This window comes from Trachymyrmex septentrionalis, unplaced genomic scaffold (genome assembly GCF_001594115.1).
Source record: "Trachymyrmex septentrionalis isolate Tsep2-gDNA-1 unplaced genomic scaffold, Tsep1.0 scaffold132, whole genome shotgun sequence".
Taxonomy (NCBI): Eukaryota; Metazoa; Arthropoda; class Insecta; order Hymenoptera; family Formicidae; genus Trachymyrmex; species Trachymyrmex septentrionalis.
The window spans coordinates 159310-172215 of NW_017304461.1; the positions used below are offsets into that span (position 1 = coordinate 159310).

Genomic DNA, 12906 nt, shown 5'->3' on the forward strand with positions numbered 1-12906 from the left:
AGAAATTCTGTTCTGCCTCATGATATTCTAGGAGTTTTATGTCGAGGATTGGCGATAACTCCATTAAATTTAATAAATAAAACTTCATTCAAGGAACAAATGTTATATATTATTTTACCAAAATTGCATATTAGTTTACTCACAGTTTTAGATGCATTTATAAATGGGTATATATGTGTTTATATATTTTTATAAGATATACATATTTGATTCGACAATTATAGATCAAATAATTTGTAACGTAAATGTATGTTTTAGATTTGCTCAGGAACTAGTACCATATGGGGCAACCATATTACAATTATTTCAACAAACATTGCAGTGGACAAATGTCGTCTCAGATAATCAAATAACACTTAGTGATAGTAAACCTTTTAAAAATGTCAGGATACACACATACAAATGTCTTTGCTCATGGCTGATTAATATGAGTACATTGTCAGGAATAGAGATCATTGGAAATGAATTTGTTACGGGCATATTGAAAGATGTAACACCAGAACGAGAGTGTATATTATTATCTGTAAGTTCAAATAATTATCAATTAAATGATGCTTTATATTATAAATTTAATAATTATATATAAAGTTTTTTTATAAAGCTTATTCCGTACATTCTTATAGGTGCAACCAAAACATTTGTCTAAACGAGCGATAAAACGTTTTAAACGTAGTCAGTATGAAAATAGTGCGATATTGAATAACGGAGAAAGTTCTACTAAAAAAGTATGTCTAGATGCAGATTTATGTAGAGAGGCTCTTATCGTTTTGCAAAACATGCTTTACAGTGGTAGCGTTCTACTGAAACAAACATTTTACAAGGTAAATTCACTAAGTGTGCAATGTTGTAATAATACATTTCTACAACTTTCCTGAATATTTCTTTTAGAGCGTGCAGAATACCGTGATAACCTTATTGTACAATATTTATCTCGGTGCTGCTGAACAGAATTTTTATAAAGATCATAATGTATGCCGCTTGGAACTATTTAAAGTATTAAAAGCTTTACAAATGAATCCACATGTTGCATTAGCATTTCCCATACAATATTATCTAGAAATATCGCACATGGCCGCTTATGATATCGATTTAAATATTGCTCAAGAAGCAAAACTCACATTAGCCGAGTTGGAAAAAATTATACATCCTACTGCACCTACATTACAGTTACCTCGGCAACAGTAAGTTTTAAATCTTATTTAAGTTTATATTTTAAGTTTATATTATACGTAAAAAACTAAGATCTTTAGTTATATATTAAATAGATTACAGAAACGTATATTAATTTCTAGGGAATCTGATGAACTTGTTCCTGAAACTCAAATAGAAGATGCTACTACTAGCAATGAAATAGAAGAAGCTACTACTAACACATTAGATAAAAGAAGGGCTGAAGAAGAGATTTCTCACGATGCAGATACATTACCATCTATACATAAACGACCCAGAATAATTGCGGTTGAAATAATACAGGATGGAAATGTTACAAAATTAACAGAAGGAAATAATGGCATGGATATAAATAAATCTCAGGCAGATGATAATTCATGTCGACCGAATGTAATTCATGTCGACCCAATTCAGACTGAATATGAATTAGAAAAACAAGACGAAACACAAAACAAGAAACAAAATCAGCTGCATATTGATACAATTTCAAATGCTACTACTGAAAATAGAGTGGAATGTGAATTAGATATGCAAATTATTACAAAAGAACAATATGAACAATCTGAAGATTCGAAATCATATATTGATAAAAGAAACAAAAAAGTAGAAAGTCCTAAAATCAAAGAAAAAGTACAAAAAAAGGCATCTCAAGACAATACGAATGAATGGGAAGAGATGGACGCTGAAGTACTAAACTCTTTAAGTTTGTTTCACGACGAGGTAAAATCAAATGATTAGCTGATTTTATTTCATATGTACTTTTACAATAAAAAAAAATGCATAAACATGTTATGAATAATTCAACCGCCAAATGGTATCTGCGGTATAGGTACCTTCGGTAATAATCTGTTATTCGTTTTTTGTTTCGTTGTATCTTCTTTCTGTTTTTCAGTATTCTGATCTGTCGATTTGTCTGCGGTATTAAAGCCAGGCTTGGGAACAAACGTATTGAGTGTGTCGATAGGTTTTTGAATTATAGATATTGTTTCTTTAGCACCTTGTTGTATTAATTGAACAGGTACTTTGTATAAACTGCATGTGGGTGATTGTAATCGTTCTGGTACAGCCGTCCACAATCCCATTTCGCAATATCTAGAGTTAACATATAGTGAATAATTTAATAATATATCATATACTTTAAAAAAGAATAATATTTAACATAATCTTTCACAACGTTACCTAAAATTATTCATGATTTTCGGGGCAGTCGTGATACTGACAAAGGAATTTGTGTCATCTGAGAATCTTGGAATTATGTCTGGCACCCAACTGCTGTCATTAGAACGTACACTTGTAGTAGGTGTGCTAATCGTGCCACTTCTCGCGAAATTTGCTATCATATCCGTAAAAATGTCAGTTACGCGTTCGTCTATTTCGTCAAGCTCTTTGTCGCTCACTTTTTCACCAGTAATTGTGTTTCTATTAAAGATGAATCCTAAATCATCGCCGTGATTTAAATTACCTACAAACGAGATTATTAATTATATCAACATTATGTAAGGAGAATGTAACGTAATAATATTTTATCAATTATTATAAATTGTACCATCTAAGGATCTCTTGGCATCAACGATCGGCAATCCAGTGAGAAAATCTTTGCCATAACTTCTTTTTCCCTTGTGATCAAAAGTATACAAAAACGTATTTGCTTTTTTAGACCAGTAGTTAACGGTCAAAAATGCGGGAGCATTGTAGAGTGAATCACCCAAAGCTTCCGCAACTTTTCCAACGTTATTCGGTGTGCCATCACCTTGGAATATATTAAGGTAACCGCGGAAAGCTTGCGGGACGAACCGCGATCCGTTTTGCATATTTGGGATAGTCCCTTGCAAATACGGTATGAAATCATTGGTCAAATAATCCGGAACCGTGCTCAGTTTGTTTTGCACTTCGTCTTTGTATTGACCGAAAATTGCACCTCCTGTTTCATCTTTCATGACTCCTATTAATAGTGGTATAGACGGAAAATTACCGTGTCTAAAAGAGTCTTCCGGTGATGCGGTCATGAAATTCGGAAGCGACCTTAAAGACGATTGATAGTAAGTTTGATTTAAAAAGGGCTTAGTTTTCAATAATTTGGTTTCGGTAAATTTTTTTTTACCTCCCATCGTTGGAACCTTCTATAACAGGACCAGGTCCAAGCAGACTGGCTAAGGCGGAGACGAAACCTCGGACAGTTGTACGGGTGTCCTCCAACTCGGAATCGGTGCTGATCAATTTTTCGACTGGCAATTCTCGCAGACAGTCCACCATTCTGCGAATATCGTTTGTTGGACAGCCATTTTTCTGAGCTATGTGTCTAGCGGTCTTGAAAGGATCCTTGTCGACAGCGAAGTGAGATAAAACGGTCCCAGACATCGCGATTAAACCATGAAAGTAATCTATAAAAATATAAATGTAAAGATGTATTTACTTGCAGCGCGATAGGTCATGTCCTTACTTTCGCAGAATTTTGATAAGGATAGCATCATAGCGGAACTGGCGCCGGTACCGTGACCGAAAGCTATGACTTTGTTTGGATCACCACCGAAGAAATGTATGTAATTTTTCACCCAGTCGACGGCCAATACCATGTCGAACATACCATTGTTTCCTGGCATTTCCTGTGTACCTGTGCTTAAAAATCCTGAAATAGAGAGATTCAGTGCCATTTTTCTTTCTTGCCAAATAAAATTAACATTCCTAAAAAGTTTTCTAGACAATATTGTTTAGCAGATATCTTTATGTTTTTTAAATATCTTATAGACATTTATGTCTCAAAATACGTCTTTATAATGTATTTATGATGTTTTTTTAGATATGTATGTTGCCTCAGTTATACTTTTTTTTCAGCACGTTTTAATTACCTAATGTTCCCAATCTATACTGGATAGATACGACAACCAATTCCTTTTTAATCAAGTGTCTCATTTCGTATTGACACGCCGCACCTCTTCTAAAACCACCCCCGTGAATCCATATCAGTACAGGATAACCGCCGCTGATATCTGGAAGCGACGGGGTGAAGACATTGAGAAAGAGGCAATCTTCACTTCCGATAATTTTATCGGTTTCATTGTGGCTGGGCTGAGGACAAGGAGGTCCCCACGTAGTGGCGTTGTATTCTCCTTCGAGATACACAGGCGAAGCTCGCTAAAAAAATTATTTTCTTATTAAGAAAGAAGATATTAATTTAATGATAGTTTCATTATTTTTTTCATGAAACTTTAAAGCATCAGAAAAGTCAAATATGGTTAGTATATTAATAGCGATTTTGTGTGTGTGTGTGTGTGTGTGTGTGTGTGTGTTATAAAATTATTTAACGTTAATTAATTTGTATTTCTATATGAGTATATAAAAGAAATATGTATATCTAAAAAATAGTTATGTTTGATTAATATGCCAAATTGTTATATGTAGGATTAATTAATATTTGTTAAATAATATTGTTTTCTGCAATAAGCTTTTTTCAACGCTTCCTTTTATTTTTTGGGCAGAATTGATAACGTATATCAAGTTTATTAAATTGAGCCTTTGTGACAGGATATACTGAGAGATAAAATAATGTTCCGTTCTGCTCGATTGCGTTATCGATTAATAATAGCATAAAAAATATTACAAAAAAGAACATGGTCTTTTGTGCCTACGTGGAAGACAGCTATTATTATTCGAGATCGCATGTTAAAGCGACATACACGTTTACTCCACAGGTCAATGAATTTAATTATCGCATATATTATGATAGTTTTTTAATGCCACAGTTTACAATGGTTTAATTAAGTTCTTAACATAGTTAACGCATGGATTCGCTAGTGTTATATATTAAAAAATATTAATCCAATAAATCGTGTTATTAAATCTTTAATCTAATTTCTTATAGATCCAATAAAATATCGATCGAATCGATTTAAAATTTAAATTAATTGTGTAATTAATATTTTATTATACATACATATAATACATACAGATAAGAAAATGTCCATAAAGATTTTTAAATATATCATAGTGATATATTTATAATGTATTGATTATTATTGTTATTATTATACTTAATGTACCTGGAATCTAGCTCGACCGGTTGGTGGCTGTCCAAATCTGATTCCACGAAAAACATAGAATCCCTTTTCAGGATCGCGGATGCCGGTAATATGTGCATATCGATCGTTTTTATTCACAAAAACTACTGGATCATCCTCGGGAGGCTGCGCTGCCGGTGCACCGCCGACAATTCTCTTTCGTCTAATCACATTCGCATCTCTGGCATTTGTTAATAAGCAAAGTAAAAGGATAATGAACGAAACAATGCGTCCATCCATTTCGAATACGTGCGTTGAAATAAAAGAATTATCATTCGCGTCTCTCGTCGAGCATTAGTGTGAATGGTGGGGATGAACGTCGACATTCTTGTATGGAATCTTTATTATTAAAAAATTATTTTATAAATAATTATAATAAATTATAAACGATACAGTAATTTAATTTTTATTAAAAAGAGGGTTTCAGCATAATTATGATGATATAAAATTGCAAATTATTCTTTTCAATAGAATTTTTTTTAAAGGTCACAATAAGACTTATACGTAGAGACAACAATAAGAACTATAACAATAAAAAACACTATGTATAATTATTATAATGAAATATATAATTGAATATAAAGTAATAATTAAATAAGTGTAATTAAATCTGACATCAAATCTTCCCTGATAAGAAAATGTCTTTCCAGAGATAACTCTTAAATAGTTAGTTGTTATTAACTGTCTGATAATTTACTTTGTCTTATTTATTAAAACATCAAAATGCAAAAATGTGTGTAAAATATAATTAATCAGATATGTTACGAACAATAAGTTTGAATCGAACGCCATTTCGGCGGGCTGACTACGTGATCAAGCAAAGCACTGTAATAACCTCCAATTAGTATTACGGTGAACTTCCGTCAACTTCCATCTTTCCTCTCTTCGGTGTCGGCTCCTTTGGTACTTGTATAGGACTTTGTTGGCGTAGATTATCCGCGTCGATTTACCGCGCTCGAGATGCATCTGTGAAAGGAACTCTCGATTACGTGTTCTCTGTTTTATGTGCGTAAAATGTACTTGATATTTTCGCGAAATGAGAACATACTCTTATCTCGAGCAGCATCGCGAGGTTAAGATGCGCCAACGAAATCCGCAACGTGACGAGCGTGATGTTGCGAGTGTTATCGTGGTTAGATGCATGATAATTAACGTGGTTTCTTTTCAGATTTGAGCCATGGGTAGAGTAATTCGTGCGCAGCGTAAAGGTGCGGGATCCGTCTTCCGATCCCATACCAAGAGGAGAAAGGGAGCACCAAAGCTGCGATCTTTAGACTTCTCCGAAAGACATGGATTCATCAAGGGTGTCGTGAAGGTTTGTAACCACTTATTCTATTCGGGACACTATTCCAATTGACACAATTGTAGAATTTAGCTAGATTCATTCGAGTTTGTCTGAATTTTTTTATTTAGATCTTATATTCATGATGATATCCAACATACTTACATCTGATTGATAAGATGACGTTAAATTAGAGGCTCTTTCTGAAGATTTTTTGTGTTACAAAAAATTTTTAATTAGTTTAATAAATTATTTAAGAGGCACACTTCTTTTTTTGTTTAGGACATTATTCATGATCCTGGTCGTGGAGCGCCGTTAGCTGTGGTGCATTTCCGTGACCCTTACAAGTTCAAAACACGTAAAGAATTATTTATTGCACCTGAGGGAATGTACACTGGCCAATTTTTATACTGTGGAAAGAAAGGTATGTAACATTAATTTCTAAATGAATAATATTAAATGCGATAAAAATCAATTGATGCTTTAAAAACAAATTGATGCTATATCTAAAAGAGGCCTGTCTAATTTGAACTTTGGAGCCAAAACGCAAAGCCACCAATGTAAAAAAATTTAATGTAAGATTTTAGGAACTGTAAACTGTTGATAAGCGTCACTTAAATGCATATCAATATTTGACAGTCCCTGAAATCCACATTGTGAAGAATTTTTTTGCATCGATGGCTTTGAGTTTTGGCTCTGGAATTCAAATTGGACAGGCCTGATCTAAAGTAACTACTGTCATTTATAAGTATTTGATTTATTGCATATTAATTTTTATTAATAAAAATATATAATGCTTTTAATTTTTTAAGCCAATCTCCAGATTGGAAATGTCATGCCAGTCGGCATGATGCCAGAAGGTACGATTGTCTGTAACTTGGAGGAGAAGACTGGTGACAGGGGTCGATTAGCTAGAGCTTCTGGCAATTACGCCACAGTCATAACACACAATCCTGACACCAAGAAAACGAGAGTTAAGTTACCTTCTGGCGCAAAGAAAGTCATTCCTTCCAACAACAGAGCAATGGTTGGAATCGTCGCTGGTGGTGGACGTATAGATAAGCCTATACTTAAAGCTGGTAGAGCTTACCACAAGTACAAGGCAAAGAGGAATTGCTGGCCTAAGGTATATCCTTTGAGTTTTACATTGTTGCTATATAATGACACAGAATTAAATTTTTTCAATGATGGTAATTAAGACATTTGAAACCTGAAGAAATTCATGTGGAATTTTTTTTTTTAACTGAGTTAAGGCAAAGCTCTTTTATATCGAGCTTATGTTATGTTTTTTTTCATGTTTGAGACATTTTTAATTTTTGCAGGTTCGTGGTGTTGCCATGAATCCTGTGGAGCATCCTCACGGTGGTGGTAATCATCAGCATATTGGTAAAGCGTCCACCGTCAAGCGTGGCACCAGTGCTGGTCGCAAGATTGGTCTTATTGCTGCTCGTCGTACTGGTAGAATTAGAGGAGGCAAGACCGACACGAAAAAGGACGATTAGATTAAACGCTGATATTTGGAAACATGTTGTATAATAAAGAAAAATATACAAACTTGTATTTACTATACACTTAAACAGATTCTGCGAATTCTAACGAAGTATTTCAGACAGCTAAACTGAAAATCGAAGGGAAAGACAAAACTGTCTTCCTGCATCTACATTTTATTGGATGGCATCCTGTTTAGAATTTAACTGAAAGATGAGACTTGTTTATATCTTTAAAAGCTATAAATCTTTATTGAAATTTTTTATTATTATCGTTATAAGAATTGTTTTTGTTATAATTTAATACTCAAACTGAAGTCCATCTTATAATAGTGAGAGAAAGAAGTAGGAATCTTTAAATTACGCTTCTTCTGCGTAATCTTTGAAATTTAGTACATATATGTGTGCATGAAGTAGTCGAAGTGTTAATTTGAGTAAAGTCAATGTTTACATATAGTAAACTGAGTTTATCGAATTAACACTGACTGTGACAAATAATTTAATTTTGAAAATATTAGTACATATATATATATATCTATTGAGACAGACTCGTAACTTATATTGATATTAGTAACATTCTTATCTGCATCAAAAAAATTCTAATCTCTGCTCAACATTAAAAACAAATTATCTATTTGCGAATTTCAATTTGAGAATGTTTGATAACATGAATATTGAATTACCAACTGTGCTTTCAATCAATTTACGTCGTCTGCGTCGTATAATAATTAATAATATTCCTATCATAGATTTTCGAATTTTCGCGTGACGTTTTTTTCTTTTTTTTATCTTTAGCGGGGTTCTCTTCCCGAACACGCCGCGTTGCGTCGCCCCTGACATCCGGCGGAAATCGTGCCGTCACCATTTTGGCAATTCGGTCATTTTCTCTCGGCCATTTTCGTTGCGTCAACGTCGAGTGCGGCCAAGGGCCTCTCGCGCTTTTCTAGCAATCACGCCAGTTGCCTCTGGGATTCCTTCGTATCGTGTTGAAAGACTTAACCGACTCGCGCCGTTTTTTCGATAAACTGATAAAGAATCGGGCCGAATCGCGAGGATAGCGAATCTATCATCGCCTGGCGAGGCGTTATACAGTCCACGAGACGACAAAGAGATCGAGGGCGAGAAAACGAGAAAAAGACAGAGATAGCGCGTTGGGACGCGTTGGAAATTTTTTCGACTCGAGTGTGTGTGTGTGAGAGAGAGAGAAAGAGAGCGAGAGAGAGAGAGAAGAGACGAGACGAGCTAAAGCTAAAAGGGCTTCAAGCGACAGAGCTGCGAAAACTACGCACCGAGGCGGAGTAATATGAGTAATGCAGCCAACCAGAATGGATCAGGTCTAGAGCAGCAGGTAAGAAAAAAAAGGGACGTGAAAAGAACCGCAGGAAGCATTGTTCTCGGGGAAGCGTTCCCCGATTTTTTCCCTCCCATTCCTTTTTTATTTTTGCACACTTTTGCACGATCCTGCATTCTAACGTGATCTGTGGGTTTTCCCGACGTAAACCCGTTCTCGCCGGAGAACGTTCCGAATTCCGAAGGGAATTTCCTTTATCCGATCGAAGAGAGGATGAGGGAGGGAGAGAAAGAGATAGAGAGAGAAAGATAGATAGATAGATAGATAGAGATAGAGAGAGCATCATGGGCCGTCGTCACTCGTCGACCCGCTCGTGACGTACGCTATGTATAATGGCGGCAAGCGATTCCGGGAACGGCATGCCTCGTGTCGCGACGCGCTCGCTCTCTCTTTCTCCTTGCGCTTCCTTCGGCTCGTTCCCGTGAGAGGATTGCTCGCGGTAGCAGGGGCAGAGGAGGGTCCCCCCCCCCCTGCTAGAAGTCAGAATTTCACAGAACCCGATCGAAATGACTCATCGTCGGATCGGACGATAACGACTTTTATCCGCGCGAATACCACGCGGTTGCAGTCTGCAATATAAAATGTCTAACCTGAGCCTTTCTGTTCTCCCGCAGCTAGCTGGTCTGGACTTGCAGGGCTCCCGCCAACCAAGTGGGGGCCGCTACGTTCCACCGCATCTTCGTCATAAAGCTGCGAGTGAGTATAGGAATTTGTCGAAGTTGCTAATTTTTAAGCTGGAGTATGGAGAAGTTTTTACTGAAAAAATTCATGCTCCTGATTGTCTATAGTTCTATGGCAGAGTATTGAATAATGCAATAGATTGACATGTCGCGACTGACAAACATATCCTGGCCAGCAGACTGTTTTAATCTTAGTTTTATAAACTTCAGCAGATAAAGTGGTTTATCTGCTGTGATTATTGTGTGATTCTTTATAGTGTTTTCTATTTATTGTTAACACAAGTTGACAAAAGTGTCATTTTATCTTTATTGTTCTCTGAATGTCAAGATAGAATGATGTTTGTGTCAATTTGTATCACTAAATAGAAAACACCTAATATGACTAGTTTATGTATATTTAGATTCAGTGTGAAACTAGGAGCAAGAAGCAATTATATTAAAGAATTTTACAATAGTTATATATGTAAATCTACTCTTTTGCTAACAGCAGTCATTACAAAGCAGGATAAATATAAAGAGTATATAAATGTTTAATTTTTTTTTTAACAGGTAATCCACCCTCGGATTTAAATTACTCTTCCAACTCTAGACCATTTGGAGATAGAGATAGAGGAGGAGATCGCGATCGCGACCGAGAAAGAGACCGTGATCGAGATAGGGGTAGGGGCGGTTATCGAGACTCGCGGAGTCCTCGCGACGTTGATTTTGCGAACTTCGGAAGCTTCGGTGGGCGCAATAGGCGCAGTCAGGAAAATGGAAGAGATTATAGATACTCCAACTCCGAACGCGATCGACCAATTAGCGGCAATGATCGCTGGCAGGAGCCTATTAGAAATGATCGCTGGCAAGATAACAGAAATGACAGAATGGGCGGAGGAAGATGGGGCGACGACAGAGGCGGAAGAGGCGGTAGAGGCGAGGTCGACTGGACGATCCCCACTGCCAGGGATGAGCGATTGGAGCTGGAGCTGTTTGGCTCTGGCAATACTGGGATCAATTTTAGCAAATATGAGGATATCCCAGTTGAGGCTACCGGTGAGAACATACCACCACACATCACATCTGTGAGTACGATATATATACATGGGACTTTATAGAACACTTGTGTGTCTCTCTCCTACTCTCTAATTTGTTCGTTTTCTAATTTTTCAGTTTGACGAGGTTAAGCTGACAGAGATAATAAAGAATAGCATCGCCTTGGCAGGATACGATAAGCCTACACCGGTACAGAAGTATGCGATACCGATCATTATCGAACGCCGTGACGTGATGGCCTGCGCTCAAACCGGGTCCGGTAAAACAGCGGCCTTCTTAGTGCCAATACTGAATCAGATTTATGAGAGCGGACCGCGACCACCACCACCACAAGCAAACTCCTCCGGCAGGCGTAAACAGTATCCGTTAGGTTTAGTGTTGGCTCCCACGAGAGAGCTTGCTACACAGATATACGACGAAGCACGGAAGTTTGCATACCGATCGCGTATGCGTCCCGCGGTCGTATATGGTGGTTCTAACATAGTAGATCAAATGCGCGAGTTAGATCGCGGTTGTCACCTACTTGTGGCGACGCCTGGGCGTCTGGTGGACATGCTGGGACGTGGTAAAATTGGCTTGCATAATTGCCGGTAAGTTCACGTCACGCAATGATCGACTTAAGAATAGTACGGTTATTATTTATTTATACTTCTAGATTCTTGGTACTCGATGAAGCAGATCGCATGTTGGATATGGGTTTTGAACCGCAAATAAGACGTATCGTTCAAGAGGATAACATGCCACCGACTGGAGAGAGACAGACTCTCATGTTCTCTGCTACTTTCCCAAAAGAGATTCAAATGTTAGCCAGAGATTTCCTCAGCAACTACATTTTCTTGGCAGTTGGTCGCGTGGGATCGACTTCCGAGAATATTACACAGAAGATAGTATGGGTAGAGGAACATGACAAACGTTCATACCTACTTGATTTACTACAAGCTAGCAACTTTTCAGATCCTAGTAAGTTGTAGCCGAGACTCAAATTAACACCAAATTGTCGGTTTTAATTAATTTTATTAATTTTATACTTGTATTGCGCAGCTGCTGAATCACTCACCCTAGTGTTCGTGGAGACTAAAAAAGGTGCCGACATGCTCGAAGAATACTTGGCCTCAATGGGATACCCGGTTACAAGCATTCACGGTGATAGAACTCAACGCGAGCGAGAGGAAGCATTGCGTCGGTTCCGTGCGGGCAAAGCACCGATTTTGGTCGCTACTGCAGTGGCAGCACGTGGTCTCGATATACCCCACGTTAAGCATGTCATTAATTTTGATTTGCCTGGTGATGTTGAAGAATATGTTCATCGTATCGGTCGTACCGGTCGTATGGGCAATTTAGGTTTGTTTCATTTTGGAGTTGTTGCTAGCAATCCAAAAAGAACAAGAACATCACACTAGGTCTTGTTTTATAATTCAGGTTTAGCCACATCATTCTTCAATCATAAGAATCATAATTTGGTACGTGACTTGGTATCACTGCTTATCGAAGCCAATCAGGAACTTCCACCCTGGTTGGATGATATGTATACTGAAGCGAGATATTCCGGAGGTGGATCTCGACGACCAGGCGGTGGCGGCGGCGGCGGCGGTGGTGGTGGTGGTGGTGGTGGTGGTGGCGGTGGCACCAAAGGGCGCTTCAGTGGTGGCGGCTTTGGTGCAAGAGATTATCGTCAACAACCCAGTTCTGGGTCTGGTCGTAGTAATGGGCCCTCTAGACCTGGTGGTTATGGAGGTAAGTAAAATAATTGCGACTAATAAGATAGATTATTAATATTAATAAAGTACTAATTTAAATATTTATTTAAGAATAGTATAATTAGTAGTTTTTAATATGCATTTATATA

At 37.2% G+C, this 12906-nt stretch overlaps 4 protein-coding genes across 4 annotated transcripts in view; 3 read left to right on the forward strand and 1 right to left on the reverse strand.

The window, feature by feature from the left end:
- The window catches only part of LOC108757111, a 3651-nt gene extending 1743 nt beyond the window's left edge, over positions 1 to 1908 (forward strand). Inside the window, exons 4-8 of the mRNA XM_018501475.1 lie at positions 3 to 167; positions 259 to 523; positions 624 to 821; positions 889 to 1181; positions 1293 to 1908. Coding sequence (XP_018356977.1) covers positions 3 to 167; positions 259 to 523; positions 624 to 821; positions 889 to 1181; positions 1293 to 1908 — 1537 coding nt within the window. The remainder of the gene's footprint in view (positions 1 to 2; positions 168 to 258; positions 524 to 623; positions 822 to 888; positions 1182 to 1292) is intronic.
- Positions 1909 to 1955: 47 nt separating this feature from the next.
- On the reverse strand, positions 1956 to 5472 carry LOC108757109 (liver carboxylesterase 1-like). Its single transcript, XM_018501473.1, has 7 exons — positions 5208 to 5472; positions 4017 to 4302; positions 3611 to 3796; positions 3272 to 3551; positions 2717 to 3192; positions 2350 to 2632; positions 1956 to 2262 (listed from the first exon to the last, which is right to left on the reverse strand). Exons 1-7 carry the CDS (start codon positions 5463 to 5465, stop codon positions 1971 to 1973), a joined length of 2061 nt encoding a protein of 686 aa, XP_018356975.1. The 5' UTR covers positions 5466 to 5472; the 3' UTR covers positions 1956 to 1970.
- A 608-nt stretch (positions 5473 to 6080) lies between these two features.
- LOC108757110 (60S ribosomal protein L8) lies at positions 6081 to 8061 on the forward strand. The gene is made up of 5 exons (XM_018501474.1): positions 6081 to 6128; positions 6394 to 6540; positions 6790 to 6931; positions 7320 to 7633; positions 7830 to 8061. Exons 2-5 carry the CDS (start codon positions 6403 to 6405, stop codon positions 8007 to 8009), a joined length of 774 nt encoding a protein of 257 aa, XP_018356976.1. The 5' UTR covers positions 6081 to 6128; positions 6394 to 6402; the 3' UTR covers positions 8010 to 8061.
- Positions 8062 to 8895: 834 nt separating this feature from the next.
- LOC108757108 (ATP-dependent RNA helicase bel) overlaps positions 8896 to 12906 on the forward strand; it is a 10062-nt gene continuing 6051 nt past the window's right edge. The window contains exons 1-7 of the mRNA XM_018501471.1: positions 8896 to 9342; positions 9960 to 10041; positions 10575 to 11089; positions 11178 to 11650; positions 11716 to 12020; positions 12102 to 12401; positions 12480 to 12794. Coding sequence (XP_018356973.1) covers positions 9298 to 9342; positions 9960 to 10041; positions 10575 to 11089; positions 11178 to 11650; positions 11716 to 12020; positions 12102 to 12401; positions 12480 to 12794 — 2035 coding nt within the window. The 5' untranslated portion in view covers positions 8896 to 9297. The remainder of the gene's footprint in view (positions 9343 to 9959; positions 10042 to 10574; positions 11090 to 11177; positions 11651 to 11715; positions 12021 to 12101; positions 12402 to 12479; positions 12795 to 12906) is intronic.